Source organism: Excalfactoria chinensis, chromosome 4, assembly GCF_039878825.1.
Source record: "Excalfactoria chinensis isolate bCotChi1 chromosome 4, bCotChi1.hap2, whole genome shotgun sequence".
NCBI classification, from domain to species: Eukaryota; Metazoa; Chordata; class Aves; order Galliformes; family Phasianidae; genus Excalfactoria; species Excalfactoria chinensis.
In genome coordinates this window covers 5,082,724-5,100,461 of record NC_092828.1, presented here as the reverse complement: position 1 = coordinate 5,100,461, position 17,738 = coordinate 5,082,724, and the positions used below count along the sequence as shown (strand labels likewise).

The window sequence follows — 17,738 nt, the reverse complement described above, 5'->3', positions numbered from 1 at the left end:
TATATTTACCCTTTCTAACATCTTTACAAGGTGTGCAGTCACCTCTCAAAGCGTTCCTTACAAAAGTCATCGACCAGCACAGAGCCCAGAGCATCTTTCCAGCCCAGCTGCACCCATCTGGTACCCCAGTCCCAGTGCAGATCCAGCTTCTGTGCTCCCAAAGTCTCCTTGAGAAAGGCTCAGCACAGTGCAAGATCTGAGCCAGTCCTCTGCAATGTCCTCGCAGGGTCACATCCCAGCAGGGCTCAGCACCATGCAGGCAATGCTCCATAGTTCTTCCTAGCAGGATTTACTTTCTGTGAGCTCGAAGCCAGAGTCTCCTTCTCAGCCCTGTGGGGAGATGGTGCGGATCAGTTTTTGGTTCCCCCACCCCCCTCACCCCAATCCCGGGCTGTGTCTGGGTACAATGCTTACGATAGAAGCGGCGGATGGTGGGGATCAGGCTCAGCAGAAGCAGCAGGTTGCTGGCAGCCAACGGGATCCAGACCAGGGGGCTGCAGGCACCTGCAAGGGGGGGACAGGGTGAGGAGCTGCCCCTTCAGCTCAGCACTGCAGCACTGGGTGGAGGAGCATGGGGTGAGCAAAGAGAAAAGCAGCTCTTGTGCTCAGGAAGGGTGAGGCCATGAGCATCACCCCAGGGTATCCCTTGAGGATGCATTAAACCAAAGCATCATGGGAAACTTAGGTTTTGATAACCTTTTTTGTGGCATTCTTGCTGGTGCAGGGATCCACCTGATGCTGCATCCAGGGGGGGCTACACCCCTGGGGAGCACTGGAACCAAAAGGAAATCCTTCCTGGCCCCTACACCCATGTAGAACCCAGGGCATTGCTCCTGGAGCAAAGCTCCCCATGAGGCAAACAGAGCCAACGCGTTCCTGTACCTTTCTTGTTGATAGCTTTGTTTATGGGTTTGCACCGCATGGGTTTCTTGGTGAACGGGGCCAGTGTGGACTTTGAAGGCAGAGGCAAAACATCAACTGTTTGGGAGAGAGGTAGGAGAGCGTTAATGTCACACTGAGCTCAGCAAGCAGGAGGCGGCTGGAAATGGCAGCTTTTAAAACGACACCCATCATAGAATCACAGAATAGTTCGGTGAAAGGGAACTTAAAGCCCATCTGGTTCCATCCTCCCTGTCAGATCAGGGTGCCCAAAGTCCCATCCAATCCAGCCTTGAGCACCTCCAGGAATGGAGCACCCACAGCTCCTCTGGGCAGCCTGTGTCAGGTTGTGCACCGTTGCAAACGTTGATGTTAATTACAATTGAGAGCTCTTTAGATCTCTTAATAAACAAAAAAAACCCAAAATATCTTGAGACCATTTGAGATTGCACGTTGGGTGGGATGTCAGGAGCATCCTGAGCTCCTCGGTGGTGAGAAAGTCCCATAGTGTTAATAAAACGTTAAGTGAGCAAACACAGGAAGGATTAAAGCAGAAAAAAGGGAAAAATCCTCAAGCTGTGCTTACAGCCAGGCACAACCTCACCGTTTATTTTAAGGTTTTACATCACTATGTGTTGGTTTCCAACCCCGTGTTCTTTACAGAGGGATTGCAGCAGCACGGGAGGCTCTCAGGGGTCTCTGAATCTCTTCTGTATTCACATTACTGCAGTTGCTGCTCAAAACTGCACTATTTTTTCTAACAAAATGATAGATCTAAGGGGACTTAGAGGCAATTTGTTTTATCCTGGCTATTGATGGGAAAAATACATATACTCAGCAGAGTTGAATCTTTTCCAGCCATCTGCTGGGACTCAGTTATAAACTGGAGTGTCCTTGGCGGTGCTGAATTTCAGCCATGTTTTTCATGCCTTGCTTTTGGGACACAGATAGGTGCGTAGCTGATAAAGAAAACAGTTCTCCTTTATCTGAAATCAGCTTCTGTTTGAAGCAGCAACAATCCCAAAGGGAATTTTGAGACAGCGCAGTGAATGTGAGATGTGGGGTATACGTGCAAAAAGCAAGAAGGGGTGTTTTAGAGCCAGCACCTATAGCTGCATCTCATTTTAGTATGATCTTTGTCTCCCCAGAAGCCCCACCAAGAAATGCAGTGTAGCTCTTTGCTGCATTTTCTGACTTATCCCATCTCATAGACCCCCAAACCCCAACCTTACACCTCCAGACTGTGAACTCATACACCAACATGCTCCCCATCATCCCAGCCCACTGCCGCATGATTTGGAGCCCCAGGAGCGATGCTCACCCACACCGAGCTGGATCCCAGTGCCCAGGATAAGCTGGGAGGACTGGATGGTGCAGCAGTAGTAGGTGCCATTGTCGGAGCCGTGCAGCTGGCTGATGTGCAGCCTGTAGGAGTTTGGGGAACTCATCCCACGGATGCTGAACTTTTCCTGGCTGATGTTTGTGCCGTACGTGGCTTTTCCCAGCGGACTGGAAAACAGTAAGAACTCAAAGTGTTGCCTGTCCTGGTTCCAGCGGTACCAATAGATCCCGGTGTGCTCCTTCTTCATCGGGCAGACGATTTCTGTGCTGTTGTTTGTTTGGGCTAAAATATGCGCTGGAGTCCAGGATGAAAGTAGATTTGTACAGAAACCTACAAAAAGAGGCAGGAACACGAAGCTGTGTGTTTTACCTTCATTAGAGCCATAGGTTGGAAAAGATCTTCAAGATCCCCAAGTCCAACCATCAGCCTGACCTTCTGGATCCCACCATGACCCATGTCGCTCAGTGCCACGTCCACTTGTCTCTTAAAGCCTAACTTTTCCTTCTGTGCTCAGTAAATAGCATCAAACCAGAGCCCCTCTAGCAGAAACATCAGCCTGTATTACAAGCTGGACATGGTAATCCTTATGGGTCCCCTCCAAATTTGATGTTTTGTGATCCTATTGTGGCATCGTTTGAGTTGGAAGGGATCCTACATGGTCATCTAGTCCAAGTCCACTGCAATGAACAGAGACACCTACAGCTCCATCAGGTGCTCGGAGCCTGATCTGTGGTTCTGTGATGTTCCTTCAGAGGCCTTTTTGGGTTCCCAGCTACTTTTTGTATATATATTTTGGCAAAACCAACTACTTCGCCCCACAACCGCTCATCTAGAGATGGAGCTCAGTGGCAGAGAGGGATGGAGGAATGATTTTAAGAGTGCTGTATTCTTTGTATTCTCTCAGTTTTGGAATCCAGAGATCCTTTTGAGCCCCCTTCACTCCCTTATTTTAGTTGCTAAAACTTTTAGATTATTTCTGCTGTTTTGTATTTAGAAACCTCTGAACATCTCCAGAGCTGTTTCTGTGGGATGTGTTGGTCTCTTCTTAAAACACGTCTCTAGAAATGGCAGAGAAAATGTGGAAAGGTTGGGAAAATGAATATAAAGCTAATGCCATTTCATTTTACTTGGTATTTATTTTTGGATGGCTCTTTTTTCATATGAGTTTTGCGATGTGGAGAAGGAGAACAACTCAAAGGTAGCAAAAGGATTTGAAAGCTTCGGTTTGGTGTCGTATCACCTTGTTTGGGCTGTGCAGGTACTGGGGAAATATTATCTCAGGTCTGAGCAGATAGGAGTGGTGTTTGTGTGTGAGAGGAGGGAGCTGGCATGGCCTTGGGGAATGAAAACAGGAGCTGGAGCAGCGCTTTCTGTTCAGCAAATAATCCTGTGCAGCTGCACAGCCTTGTGAAAAACAGCCTCGGGAGATAAGGATGCTTTCCCTTCCCCTGCCTGTTTCCCAGGCAAGATTTAGAGCCATGCACAAAGCTGAACAGAGCCCTTTCCCCTCCATCTTTTCTTTTTTTTGGCCTTAAAATGTACATATTCCTTCAAAACCCCATGGCCTCTATTGCAAACTACCCCGTGCAGCCCCAGCCCTGCAAGCCCACCTGCACAGCCAAGCGCTTGGCCCTGGCTGCCCCATCCTGGTGTGAGGTTTGGCTGGGAGCAGGGGGTCAGGTGGGAATGGGGCAGCAGCTCTGGAATGGAGCCATGGAGACCAGTAGGTTTCCCTTTACCCATGTGGGGCAAACTGGGATTTGTTGTGATCTTATTCAGAGGGAAACTAGCCAACCCCACCAAACTGTGGTGCTTTTCTCCCCGAAGGCACTTTCTTGTTTGTCTTTAATTAGTTATTTAATTTTTCCCATCTGGGGCTTTTGGTTCAACTGGTTGGCTTGTTGGGAGCCTGGAATGACCCCACCACTGCACTGGGACAACTGTATACACGACATATATATAGTATATGTGTGCCAACTGTACATTCATAGAATCAGTCCATATTCCCTGCAAGCCCCCAGCCATCATGTTTTTATGATGTGAATATAGAACCATGGAATCATTAAGGTTTGAAAAGGTGTCTAAGATCATCCAGTCCAACCATCCACCTACCACCACCGTGCTCACTATCCATGTTCCTCAGTGCCACATCTCCATGGTTCCTGACCACCTGCAGGGACAGTGACTGCACCACCTCCCCGTGCATTGTGTTCCAGTGCCTCACCACTCTTCCTGAGAAGTCTTACCTCTCTAATACCCAACCTGATCTCCTGGCACAACTTGGGGCCATTGCCTCTTATCCTATCGCTATTACCTGGGACTAGCGATTTAAATTGCCCTCATTCAGAGGTATCCCTCTTACCTGGGAGTTGCAGGCAGAGCCAGAGCCGGAGCCATGGCCGGGCCATGGTGGCCATGTCCAGCATCATCTGTGTGCAGGTGCTGCTGCTGTTGGTTGGTGAGAAGTCCCCGCTCTGACGATCAGGTGTCGGGGCGACGGGCTGGGCTTGCTTCTCTTTAATGATTTCCTCCTATTTCACCATCTGGCATTTCTTCCTGTTGTAAAATCTGGCCTCTGGGTATCAGAGAGCAGCAAACTAGCTCGGAGGGCACGGAATGAATAAAACAGCACCCTTTGGCTGTTTTCTGTCGAAATCAATTTGCGCTCTACATGAGAAGATGCAACTCCAGGCGTTCCGCCGTTTGCTTCAGCAGAAGGCAGCAAAACTAACTGCAGCCTCCGGGGTTCACTGCGTAGCAAACCATCCTTGTGCAGGAGACATTCCGACCAGGGCCTGGAAAATGCTGAGAGCTCTCCATGAAGCGCACAAGAGAGGCATCGCAGAATGCTTTGAAGACGACAGCAAGAAACCTCAAACAAATTTAGTGGCTGACAAACCACAAAAGTAAGGAAATTCTGCTCAAGCTCTACACCTGACCCTGAGCTTTGACACCAAGTGCCTCATTCGCAGAAGTATTGAAGTGAAAGGTGATGGATTTGAAGCACGAGTGGTTTGGGATTTGAGCAATGAAATGCACGGTGTGAAAGTGCCAGGAGCAGTAGGTGCAGGGCTTACAAGCCCTCATTATTTCCATCTTTGGGAAGAAATGGATGGTGTGCTGTCCTTTTCTTCTCTCCCTTTGCTGGGGTTCCCTGCTGGCTTGTAACCACAGGGCCTTTGGGGGGGCTCTGGGGCTCCCCATCCCTCACTCCCAGGCATCTCACACAGAGACATGAGGCCCCCCCTGGAGCTGTGAGTTGCCAGATGAATGAGGAAAAGAAAGGATTTTCCATCTCATCTGATGTAATTTTTTCTCTTTTTCACCAGATTTTTCTATGCTGCTTTAACACATTCCATCCCTCCCCCAACCACCCCAACCCACCTCCACCCTTCTGTTTAATACAATTTCCTGCTACAACCACCCAGAGCCTTGCGGTGAAGGGTAAAATACTGGGTTGGCTGAATTGTTCCTTAACTCTTTCTTGGACGTAGCAGCCCAGAGGTCATTTCAGCTCTTTCCAGCTCGTTTCATTCCTTTAAGTGCTCGGCCCTTCTCACAGGGCGCAGCCGTCCATCAGAGCTGTGCTGGCAGCACCTCATTCTTTATAGGTTCTGCTCATTGCTGGTGCCGTTCTTTGGGTGGAGGCCACCAGGAGGGCACTGAGAGGTTTTGGGGTGGTGGGATGTTTGTGGTGTCCCCAAAGTAGAGCAAGCCCGGCTCCAAGCTGCACATGAAGGGAATGGAGAGCACCTGGTTGCAGGGGAGAGGAGGGGAATTGCAATGCAGTGACTCAGACAAGGCAGGCAGATTTTAATTGCATTTTCAGGGAGTGACGGGGTGCAGTATTCTCACTAAGGCTGCAGTGAACTCAAAATGCTGTCCCCCCCTGGGGCTGGTTCCCATCATTAGCACATGGTCGGATTTCCCCACTCCAGCACTCCCATATGAGGACCCACCCATAGAGGCTGTGGGGACCTTTTTATCAAGGGCCTTCATTTCAGAAGTGCCACTTCAAGTGGGTTTTCCCACTGCAAGTGAGTTGTCCTGCCAAATGCCATGGCTGGGTCCCCCTTTTCCACCTCTTTGTCTGCTGACCCCTGCTCATCTTCTGACCTCCTGGCCAGGACCAGGGTGCTCCCAGAGGTGAAGTAAGCTCTGTCAGATCCTTGGGCACAGGGCACGTTACTGTGGGCTTCAAATGCTGCCAGAAGGTTGGTGATAGGGGCTTGTCGAAGCAGACACTTGGAGTTTTGAGGGTTCCCCTGGCATTGAGCACCTGATGAGTCTGTAAGTGTTTGTTGCAGGGGGCTGAACGAGGTAGCCTTTAAGGGTCCCTTCCAACTCAAATGATTTTAGGATTATAGCAGCTTTAGAGGTACTTCCCTGCAGCATTTTAACTTACATTTGTCCAATGGAAAGAAAAGAAGAATATTAACAACGTAAAAGCTTAATGCTGGAAGAGTTATGTGGCTTTCTTTTTCTGTTCAAAACAACACCGTTCTCAGGGCTGGGTGCTGCTCCCAGTAAACACACCAGAGGTGGGATGTCTGTGTCTGGCAGCCCATTGCAAACAACAGCCCCAGAGCTGTGGGAGCGTGCAGGCAGCCAGGTGCTGCTTATCGCATCCCCGCTTTGTTTGGGGCTGCTGTCTGGGAAGAGCACAGGGGGGTTGAGCTCAACCCATCTGTTGGCACAAACAAGAGGTGTCTGTGACCTTGCAGGGGCGCAGCAGCTCCTATGGGACCCTAATCAGGAGCTTTGCTGGCGGCTGGGGCAAGATGGAGGGGAATCTTTGAATTTTCATGTGTCTGTGCTACTTGCCTCACAGTTTCTAGTGAGATTTAAGCCTTTAATATCTACAGTGAAAGCCAACCTGCTCAATCCTCTGCCCAGCCACATCCCTGCCCCACAGTCTTCTCCTTGCCCTTCCCCTCTCCTTCCCAGCACCAATTTCCTGCTCCTTTGCCAGCTCTGTAATATTTCCAACTGTATTTCCCCACCCCGTGATGTCCTCCTTCCAACACAACGTGTTGCTTTGGGGAACTGGAGCAAAGCACTGAGAAAGAAGAGGTCAAGGCAGTGAAGAAGTGTGGCCCAGCAGGGTCCTCAGCTCTACTGAAATCCCATTTTGCAGCAGAGCTGTGAGCCAGGCTGCGCTGGGTGCGCAGGGGCTGGAGAGGAGCACTGCCCAACGGGGATGGTCAGACCCAGGGGGCTGAGCTGCCCTGGAGCTCCTCAGTAGCCACAATTGCAAACATTGGGCATAAAAACAAGGACAGAGCTGGACTTTCAGTGCTTTTGGGGCTACGGTATTTTTGGGACTGGAGAGAGTGGCTCAGCTTTGAGCCCAGTAAAGCACAGCCAGGAATGCAGTTATTGGAGATAGGGGATCATAGGGTGGGGGGGTCCCCAAGGGGTAATCCCCAGGGCTCAAGTAGCTGCGTGGGAGCAGTTTTGCTTTTTTTTTTCCCCTCCCTTTATTTTTAATGAGTTAGTTGCAGTATTTGGGGGGAGGGAAGGAGAGAAGCAGCAGTAAGAATGACAGGAGAATGAGTAATGCCCTATTCTGTGTAATGGCAGAGGAAAACGAAGCGGGCTGAGTGGCGTGCAGGGCTCTGAGCTGCAGTGTGGTTTGTGGGGTGAAGCTGGGGCTCTGTTTGTCTCTGCAGGTGCAGACCTCCAGCTGCAGTTCAGCTGATGCAGCAGCAGGGCTTTGCCCCCCTCCATGCTGTGAGGGAACAGGCTTTCACCCTCAGCTACACACTGGTGTGCAATGGGATGGTTCCCAGCACTGAAATTCTGCTGCTGAAGAATTTTTTTGGGAGGAAAAATAAATACATGGATGTGAAATACTCATCTTGTAAATTGAGGGGGCAACAAGTGTTACAGGTTCAGATGGTTTGGGGCTCCAGTGTGATGTCCTCCAGGCTCAGGGGCTAGCAGAGGGGTGCAGAAAGCAAGTGGGCCATGGGGGGAATCTCGGGGTACGGGTGGTCTGGGACAGGCGGCAGTGGCTGCTCCGGATCTCCCTCTGGAGGGCACTTGGTGCAAGCGGAGCTTCTCGAGATGGAGCGGTGACTAATCCGGCCCCCCTACAAAAACAAATAATGAGCAAAGCACCTGCTCCACGGTTATCAGTGCCGGGCAGGATAAGAGAAGCCAAATAAATTGTCCTTGGGAAGATAGCGGTGGAGATGCTGCACCTGAGGGAGGGAAAGGCACCGAGGAAGCAAACAGGCGATACCATCCCCAAACAACGACCTGCCATGGCTATAAAGAGCCACCGGGTCTGAGACCCTGCCAGCACCTTGACCCTAAAGGTGCCGAATCCAGCAGAGCTCTGCAGCATCTGTCTCCAGGTCCCCGGAACTCCCAGAGCAACCGGACAAGGATTGGTGAGATCTTATTATTGGGGTCCTCCTCTTTTTTCTCCTCTTTGCCCGCACCCCGGGGTGCCGGTGGGCTGCGGTGGCCGCCTGCTAGGCCGCGGTTCCCTGTCCCCCACTGTCCCCTTGTTCCCACTGTCCCCCACTGTCCCCTTGTTCCCACTGTCCCCTTCTCTTGCTGCTGGGTTTGGTGTTCCAGGGAGGTCGCGGGGCTTTTTGGAGGGTTGGTTTGTGGGTCTGTGGGGTCCCGGTGTTATGGTAGTTGTGCTGTGAGACGTGGCCATCTCTCAGCTCGTCACCCCGACTTTCACTATGATGTCTGATATTGTTAGCAACTGGAAGCTGGAGCAATTTGTGCTCCAGAAGTGTCTCCCTCCGATTTGGTCCCCTGGGGCCTTTCAGGGCCCTGAGGCGTATCAGCAGCTGTGTCAGCAGTGGGAGAGCTGGTCTGAGGAGAACAAAAAGCCCAAACCCACTAACAAGTGCAAAAAGAGAGCGGCCTTGCAGGGTTTGCTTATGGTGGGCAGGGAGTTGTCCAGGTTGCTTAAGGAGGCTCTTGAGAGTGTGCAGACTCTGGAGCAAGCCAAGGGCGAGCTCAAGATGCAGGTGGATAACCTGCGGGCAGAGGTGCAGGGTCTGTGCGGGGACTCGCTGAGGAGCGCAGTGGAGATAACCCGGCTGGAGAGCAAGCTGGGCTACGAGAAGCTGAAAACAGAGGAGTTAGAGAAGGAGGTGGGCAAATGGATCGGGGAGACGCACGACGCGCAGAGCGCGGTGCGGGCTGTCCTGCAGGATGCCCAGCGGGACCGCGGCACTGGCCCCGATCACAAGGTGTGCCACGCCAAGATCCAGGAGCTGCAGGCTGAGCTGGGGGTGTCGCGGGGCATTGTGGCTGCCATCCAGGGCAAGAGGAGCCGGTTTGGGAATGGTGAGGGGGATGATTGTCTCGATCCGCACCCGCCCCACTATGACTATGAGGATGATGTGTGGGGGGCCAATAGCCCCACCAGGCCGTCCCCATACGCTCCCCTGCGGGAGGAGATATGCCAGCTGCAGGGCAATGAAGCAGAGGCTGCTAAAACTAAGAAAAGTCCCCCCGAAGAGCCGGTCAGCCACAGCCCACTGCAGGCCATCGATACCAACCGGGCCATACTGTGGTTCACCCCTGAGCAGCTCAAGACGGTGGGAAAGATGCTGGGGCCACTGACCAAAGAGACGGCAGTCAACTGGTTGTCCAGGGCACAGAGGCTGCCCCGGTGCCAGAGCGGCAGCGCGGTCAGTGACCTGATAGACGTGGTGAGGAAGTGCATGAAACCCGATGATTTTGCGGCCCTGCCAGGGGATGTGCAGATGGGCAATGTCCAGGATATCGGGGACGTCCAGTCGGCTGTGCTAAAGGTGTTTTTCCCAGAGGTCAACCCCTTGGTGCTGTTCCACCAGGAGAAGCAGAACCCCGAGGAGCGGCCAGATGCCTACGTCAACCGTAAAAAGATGCTCTACCAGATGGCAGGGCTGCCCGGTTCCAAGGAGTCCCCCCTCGATTTTGACAGGCCCGAATTCAAGGAGCCGCTGGTGGTGGGGCTGACCCCCCCTTTGAGGGTGATTGCAGGTGGGGATGCAGCGAGGAAGCCGCTGTCAGAGCTAGAGCAGATCCTGACCCAGAATTTCGAGTTACAAAAGCAGGCGTTCCCGGGGTACGTGCTTGGGGGGAAGAAGGGGAAACCCTCAGCCATGTCCTTCCAAAACGCGGGGATGAGAAAAATGCAAGGGGACAACCGGAAGGATCCCGATAGCAAGAACAGCTCAGGGAAGGAAAACCAGCCAGGGATGAGGTTTCAGAAGTCCAACCCTTGGCGGGCTGAGCTGAGGAAGCGCTTGATCAAATATGAGAAGCAGGAGGACATTGATGGCTTGCCAGATGCTGAGCTGTTTAGAAAGCTGGCGCTGCATGAGGCCAAGAAGCACAGCAGCTCCAACCCCATCGACCCGGGGTCTAAGGCTCAGCAATAGGGCTGCCAGGCACCCGCATCGCCCCTTTTTGTGGCACCGATTAAGACCAATTTGTGGGGGCGCCTGATAGTTGATATAACTATTGGAGGAGGGGTGCTTGGACAAGTGATGTTAATTGATACTGGTGCCTCTTATTCAATTCTGAATATGACCCCTGGTGAAACTGGGCTCTTTCAAACACGTGAAATTATTGAAGTAACTGAACCAAATGGCCAAAAATCCTCAGTGCCATTCACAGAGCCCATACCCTTTGAAATTGGAACTGCCAAGGGGTCAGAAAAATTTGGGAAAATGGAAATGAAGGGAAAGCCAGGGATTTTGGCCATCTCCACCCTTACAAAGATGGGGGTGGTAGTGGACCTGGCAAACCAAACATTGTTACGTTGCCCCCAAAGCGACGTGCCCATCATCCCAGCCAGCCACAGAGTCATGTCAATCAAAGCTCCTGAGCTCCTGATCCACCCCGAATGGGAGCCCCGAGTGAAACGGGTAACAGAGCAGTTCCCACAGGTCTGGGCAAGGGACAAGCTGGACTGCGGGCGGATCGATGCCATAGTTGTGATAAAAGGTCCAGACCCCCCTCCTCAGCAGCAGCCCCAGTACCCAGTTGAGGCTGAGGAGGGCTTATGGGATACAGTCAAAACCCTGCTGGACCAGGGGGTGCTGGTGGAGCAGCAGAGCACCAGCAATGCTATGGTGTGGCCCCTGAGGAAAGCTGACAGGAAAACTTGGAGGCTGACGGTCAACTACAGCGCCCTCAACCAGGTCACCCCACTGAAGGCATCCACAGTGGCCAAATACCCTGACGTCATGGAAGCCATCTTCCGGGGATCACAGTGGTTTTCAGTGCTCAGCCTGACCAGTGCGTCCTTTGCCATCCCCCTGCACCCCGAGTCCTGGCACAAATTCGCCTTCACTCTCCAGGGACGGCAGTTCACCTTTACCAGGCTCCCCCCAGGCTTTCACAGCACCCCCACCATCTGCCACACGCATGTGTTGAAGATGTGGGAGAAGCTCAGCCACAAAGAGAGCGTGTTATCCTGTGCTGGTGACATCATCATCCACACTCGGACCAAGGAGGAGAACCTGGAGGTGCTGGCGGAGGTGCTGGAGGCCATCCAGAAGACAGGGTTCAGGGTCAGCCCAACAAAGGCCCAGCTGTGCTGGAAGGAGGTGTCGTATTTGGGGGTGACCCTAGGGGAGGAAGGGCGCTCGCTGGAGAAGCAGCGGGTTGAGTTGATACAGAAATTGTCAGCGCCGGACGATGTTACCACCTTGAGGTCCTTTATGGCTCTCGTGAAGTTCACCCGAGAGTTCACTGAGGGGTTTGCAGAGAAGGCCGCCCCACTCTGCAAGCTCCTCAGAAAAGATGCTTTGTGGGAGTGGGGTCCAGAGCAGGATGAGGCAGTTAAAACCCTAAAGGAGAGCGTGGCCCGAGCCCCCATGCTGGTGTGGCCCCGTGGGGACAGACCCTATGTGCTGCAGCTGGCCAGTGTGGGGACAGGGCTGCGGGCCACCCTTAGCCAACATCGTGGTGCCCTCCTCCAGCCCGTTGCCTACGCCTCGCGGCTCCTGACGCCAACAGAGCAGCAGTTCACTGCATACGAGAAGGAGGCTTTGGCCTTGATCTGGGCCCTGCAGCACTGGGAGTATTTGTTGGGGTCTGCCCCGGTGCTGCTAAGGACATCCCGCACCCCAGTGAGGTACCTCTTGTCAGGGAAGGGAGGGAGCAGACCCATGCGCAGCCCCAGGATGGCCAACTGGGTGCTGACACTGCCCAACAAGGATACCCCCGGGGAGGCTCAAGAGCCCCCACCCAGCACCTACGGGGTGGTCATCTGCAGCGAGAGGGACGGGGAGGAAGTGGGGGAGCCGAAGCGACAGCGGGCACCCTTGTTTGAGAGCAGCATCAGCTTGGTGGATGCCAAGGACAGAGGCTATGTGGTATGGTTTGTCGACGGCTCCAACTACCATGAGAATGGGGTGCCATACACAGGCTATGCTGCCATCAACCGATGCACCGGGGAGGTGATCAAAGGGAAGTGCCTGCCGCACTCCATCCAGGCTGCTGAGCTGGTGGCTGTGACAGTGGCCCTTGAGAACACCCCGGCAGATCAGCCACTGGCCATATTTTCAGACTCGGGCTGGGTGGTGAGGGTGGCATTGGAGTGGCTGCCACTCTGGAGGGAGAGGGACATGCAGTCAGCTGATGGCAAGCCTGTCACCTATGCCAAAAAGCTGCAGTACCTCGCCAAGCTGGCAGAGCAGAGGGCACACCCAGCCCAGATAATTAAGGTCAGGGCCCACAAGAAGGGAACAGAGGAGGCTAAGTGGAACAAAGAGGCAGATGTCAAAGCCAAACAAGGAGCTAAGGAAGGGCAGATGTGGAAGGCCAGTAGGCCCTCAGAGAATGGCCCCTTGTTGGTGGCTACAGGCAGGAGCTGGGAGAACGTGGACTTGCTGGGCTTGCAGGCACAAGACCCAAGTGTCCGGGAGCTGACACAGGGCAAGGAGTACAAAGGGTGCAAGGTCTGGAAGGATGTCTCGGGTCTGGTCCTGGCACGGAGAGAGGGGGCAGATTTCCCAGTCTGGGTGGTGCCGGAACTTGTCCGGACAGAGCTGGTGGCTCTGGCTCATGAGCAGGGGCATTTGGGAATAGACAAGACCTTGTCAAGGCTACAGGGTGCTGGTTGGTGGCCTGAGATGAGAGAGGATGTAGAGAGGTATGTCAACAACTGCCTCACCTGTGCAGCCAACAATCCCGATGCAAAAACAGCAAAAGCCCTCCTGGGCCACCAGAGGATTTCTGGGCCGTGGAGCAAGCTGCAGATAGAGTTCATCGGTCCTTTGCCCCAGACGGCCCAAGGGAACAAATACTGCCTGGTGATCAGTGATAACTTCACCAAGTGGGTGGAAGCCTTTCCAGCTCGAAACAACACAGCCAACACGACTGCCAAGATCCTGGTAGAGCACATCTTCTCACGGTGGGGCGTCCCAAAGGAGGTCGACTCAGACCACGGCCAACGCTTTGTTGGAGAGGTCTCGAAAGGTGTGTGCCAGGTGCTGGGCATTAAGCAAAAACTTCACATCATGGGGCATTTCCATAAGCCTGGCTTGATGGAGGGGCCCAACCAGACACTGAAGATGGCACTGAGGAGGATCATAAACCAACAAAGGAAGGACTGGGATCAGAAGCTCCCACTTGTCCTCCTGGCATTACGGGGAGCTGTGGCATCTCACATACCTTCTCCCCCAAAAATGGCTCCTGCAAGAGACCCGAAGATACTGGAGCACTGGTGTCAGAGAGGGGCACCGCCGGATGAACTGCAGCCCCGTGTGCTGACAGACAGGTGGGTTCAGGACATGCTGAGGACGGTGTCAGATACGTACCACCAACTCTCCTCAGTGCAGGAGTCCAACATCCACAAGATGGATAAGCAGCTAGGAGTGCTGCTGCGCCCCATGGAGTGGAACACAGGGGACCTGGTTACATATCGGGGGGTTAGAGAGAAGAACCAGGAGCTGGAACCCCAGTGGATGGGACCGGTTAGGGTTGTGAACAAGGCCAGCTCCTCCATGTACCAAGTAGAAATCAGAAAGGGGGCGAAAAGACAGGAAAAATGGTTCCATTCTTCACAGTTAAAAGCATGGAAGGGAAATTAACGGGGCTGGAGAGCCCGCTTTGCTTATGTTTTGCAGATGAAGGAAAATGGAAGGTGATTGTGACCGGCGGGAAAGGCGAACTTCGTGGCATCACCATCCCTATGTGTGCTGCAGGGAAAATGCTTTCAAATTTGTGGTTGCAGGATTTGCTTTGATTTCTGGTATGTCTATAGTACTGAGCGTGCAACATGCCCAACCAACCCACCAGCACCTCCAAGAAAAAGCCAGTTCCAACTTAGACACGCACCCCAACAAAAGGTCCACAGCCCAGCACAGGGCCAGGCGGTACGTAAAAACTGGCACAGATTGGCCTTGGTCTCAAGCTCGTGTAAAATATACAGGTAGTATGGGATTAAATTCGAACAGAGGCTTAAATTTGTCAACAGTAGTTATGCATGGGACTGAAGTGTATTTGGAAAACGAGTGGAGCTGGGATAGCACAAGCAGGCTTCCGCAGTTGCTGGGGAAGGTAGGGCAAGAAATTAAAGTAGGATGCAGGGTAATTAATGGTTCCACTCATCAGCAGGTAACTCAAATCTCCGTAACTGAGATGAAAACCAGGAAGAGTCAGAAAAAAAACTGCGCCCTGGAAAAATTGGACTGTTGGTACAACTTTACATTAGTCCAGCCGGTCTTTGTGGTCTGTCTCTGGGCCCAAAACAGCGTGGGGCTGTCGTTTAAATTCAAGATTGTCACCGTGATGCATTCACTTGCTGCCCTTAAGGTCCAGAGGTGCCACTTTTTGGCCTGGCGTGCTGCCCAATATGTTGAAGTGGGGAACCAAGTAAAATTAGAAATTAGGTACTCTCAAGAAAGTGTAACTGATGCAAAGCAAATTAATGGCACCACTGTGACTCTCACTGCTCCTAACAGCCGTAAGTGGGTTGTGTCAGTAAATTGCCTCCCCCAAATGCTTAGTAGATCTGAATTAAATGCGTGGTACAGCCAGGATTATGGATACTGTTCACGTCCATTGAAAAACCTCCGGGTGTGGTGTCAAGGAAAGCTGAGTGTAGAAATGTCCCCTGAGCTTGGAGGAAAGTGGTCGATAAGCGGCCCCGAAGGATTTCAAAAAGAGTTTCCCATCATTGCTGTCCTGCGTCCCTTTGTTTCCAAAATAGGCCCATACGTAGTCAAGCAAAATCACATCCAAGAGCTGCTGACCAGCCCTGTGCGATCACTGAAGAAGGTGGTGCTGTCCCTGTCCACTGCCAACATTTCATCCATCAGACCGCACTGTGCTCCCTTCCTGTCCACCCTCTACACCGGCTGGCTGGCCTGGCTTCACAGCCGCTCCATGCAGGAGACCCGCGCCAGGAGAGACCTCCTGGCCACAGCCCTGGGAGGGGGAAGTGCTGGGCTGGGAGTGCTCAACACCATGAACGTTGAGGTGTTGGCCAACAAGTTGGAGGCTGTCACCTCAGGTGTGCAGGGCCTCCTCACCCCCCTGAATTCATCCCTGGCCAGCCTGGGGATGGGGCAGTGGCTTGTGTCTGAGGTGCTGCCTACCTGGGAACACATAAATGAGAAAGACCACCAAGTGCTGTTGCAAGCACTGGGAATCGAGCAAAATAATGTCTCCCTTGCTCTCAGTTGCATCCAGGCCCAGATGTGGGTGCAGAGCGTCGTTGCAGGGATCCTGAGGGACGGTGACAATGGCATCCTCCCCACCGAGATCCGAAAGATCGTGTGGGACGCAGCCACGGAGAAGGAGAGGCAGCTCCAAGCCTGGTGGAGGCTGGTGAACTTCACCCACGACCAGGTCCTCAACTCAGTCATCGCACACGTCCTCACCGTGGTGGACGCCCGCATCGAAAAGGTCTACCCCATCGTGGCCCTGGGGATTAACACAAACGGGTCCGTGGTTTATCCCCTGGACCACCGGATGTGGGCAAGAGTATCAGACAGAAAATGGCAATCTGTAGATTTGGAAGCCTGCATTTTAGAACGGGGGCTGGGATTCATATGCGAAGACGATGCCCTTAAGGCAAGCGATGTTTGCTTTGATACCAGCGAGGGGGTGTGCCATTTTGAGATCAATCCTCGCAGCAATAACAAAACCGTGTTAGTTTACGTAGGGAAAGGGTGTGTGTGCTTTAGAACAGCGTGTAAATACGTGCAAATTAATGACATCTACAATCAGACCGTATTCAATGATTCAAATACGTGTGCTTGCAATGTAGCTATTATTAGAGGCTGTGATTTCGTGTATAAGCCACCAGTTTTCACTAGCCAATTGCTAATCAGAAACTATAGCCTGTATCGTAGTATAACCCCGACCCCAATCGGTATGGATTTGTCGCTAGTAAAGGAAATGTTAGAGCATGCAAATTTACAACAGCTGTTAGAAAACGCTAAGGCAGAAGCCAAGAAGATCCTAATAACTGTACATCATGATGGTAACGTTATAAAGCAGGTAGTGGAACGGATTAAGAGCGCGGGAGAACACCACTGGTGGGAAATTTTCTTTGGCTGGTCCCCAACAGCGACCGGCATCTTCAACGCGCTCCTGCATCCCGTTGTAGTCATACTGCTAATGCAAATCTGTGTGTGCTTTGCCATGGTTGCTACTTGTTACTGGATAAGGCAGGTGAGGCTCTGCATTGAGAACCATATGAAGGGACTGGGGATGGCCAAGCGCTTCCTACCATAGTCAAGGGCAAGACTGGGTTGGCCTCTGTGTTTGCCACCAAGAAGAACCTTTAGCTCCGCTGTTGGCTGCAACCCAGTAGGCGTTGAGCGGTGGGGACACAAGCCATACCAGACCTTGATGTGAGGGGGTTACCTCTGCTGTTACAAGAGGGCCATCCAGGAGCAGAGGGCAGGCCATGCAGCCTGCAGGTGGTGTGAACCACAGAATGGTTGAGGTTGGAAGGGGCCTCTTGAGGCATATGGCCCAATCTGCCTGTTCAGAGCAGGGCTACCTAGAGCAGATTTTCTAGGACTATGTCCAGCTGGGTTTTGACTGTCCCTACTGTAGAGACTCCACAACTTCTCTGGGCAACCTGTTCCAGTGCTTGATTACCTACCCAGTAAGAAAGTAACTTCTCTCTGAATATCTCACTCCCAAACACTAATGACGAAAAGCTGCTTTTGTGTGATTTAAGACTCCTTAAGCAGAGGAGAAGAAGTTAGGGAAAGCCAAGGACAGTGCTTCTGGAAGGATACAGAAGGGAATGTAACGCCTGAGTGCGGAAAAGCGGACACTGAAGATGGCAGAGGTGTTATCAGCCTCAGAGACTTGGAAAGCTGATAAAGGAGCAGAACAAAAGATAGTGTGATCACCTTGGACTTAAAGGAGCTGAATCCACACGGACCTTTGCAGCAACATTCTCTGGGTTCCCGAGACTCCCAAGACGCCTGGCCAACGGATTGGTGAGATCTTGGAGCCTGGACACCACCGCTTTGCTTTGCTTAGTTGTGCATGTAACCAATAAAATCTGTCTGTTAGAGGA

General features: G+C 52.6%; 2 protein-coding genes across 2 annotated transcripts; one reads left to right on the top strand and one right to left on the bottom strand.

Annotated features, from left to right (window-relative positions):
• Nucleotides 1-14: 14 nt before the first annotated feature.
• On the bottom strand, nucleotides 15-4,727 carry LOC140251981 (T-cell surface glycoprotein CD8 beta chain-like). The gene is made up of 5 exons (XM_072336210.1): nucleotides 4,584-4,727; nucleotides 2,201-2,551; nucleotides 883-978; nucleotides 415-504; nucleotides 15-330 (listed from the first exon to the last, which is right to left on the bottom strand). Exons 1-5 carry the CDS (start codon nucleotides 4,648-4,650, stop codon nucleotides 290-292), a joined length of 645 nt encoding a protein of 214 aa, XP_072192311.1. The 5' UTR covers nucleotides 4,651-4,727; the 3' UTR covers nucleotides 15-289.
• A 3,735-nt stretch (nucleotides 4,728-8,462) lies between these two features.
• LOC140251119 (uncharacterized) lies at nucleotides 8,463-17,738 on the top strand. Its single transcript, XM_072334420.1, has 2 exons — nucleotides 8,463-8,619; nucleotides 14,320-17,738. Exon 2 carries the CDS (start codon nucleotides 14,330-14,332, stop codon nucleotides 16,934-16,936), a length of 2,607 nt encoding a protein of 868 aa, XP_072190521.1. The 5' UTR covers nucleotides 8,463-8,619; nucleotides 14,320-14,329; the 3' UTR covers nucleotides 16,937-17,738.

Bases quoted from the DNA above. Each gene is read 5' to 3' on its own strand.
- LOC140251119 (XM_072334420.1), top strand. From the start codon at position 14,330: ATGGAAGGTGATTGTGACCGGCGGGAAAGGCGAACTTCGTGGCATCAC.
- LOC140251981 (XM_072336210.1), bottom strand. From the start codon at position 4,650: ATGATGCTGGACATGGCCACCATGGCCCGGCCATGGCTCCGGCTCTGG. The intron at 2,552-4,583 runs GTAAGAGGGATA...CTCTTTTTGTAG, and splicing joins GCTCTGCCTGCAACTCCCAG to GTTTCTGTACAAATCTACTT. The intron at 979-2,200 runs GTGAGCATCGCT...TCTCCCAAACAG, and splicing joins TGGGATCCAGCTCGGTGTGG to TTGATGTTTTGCCTCTGCCT.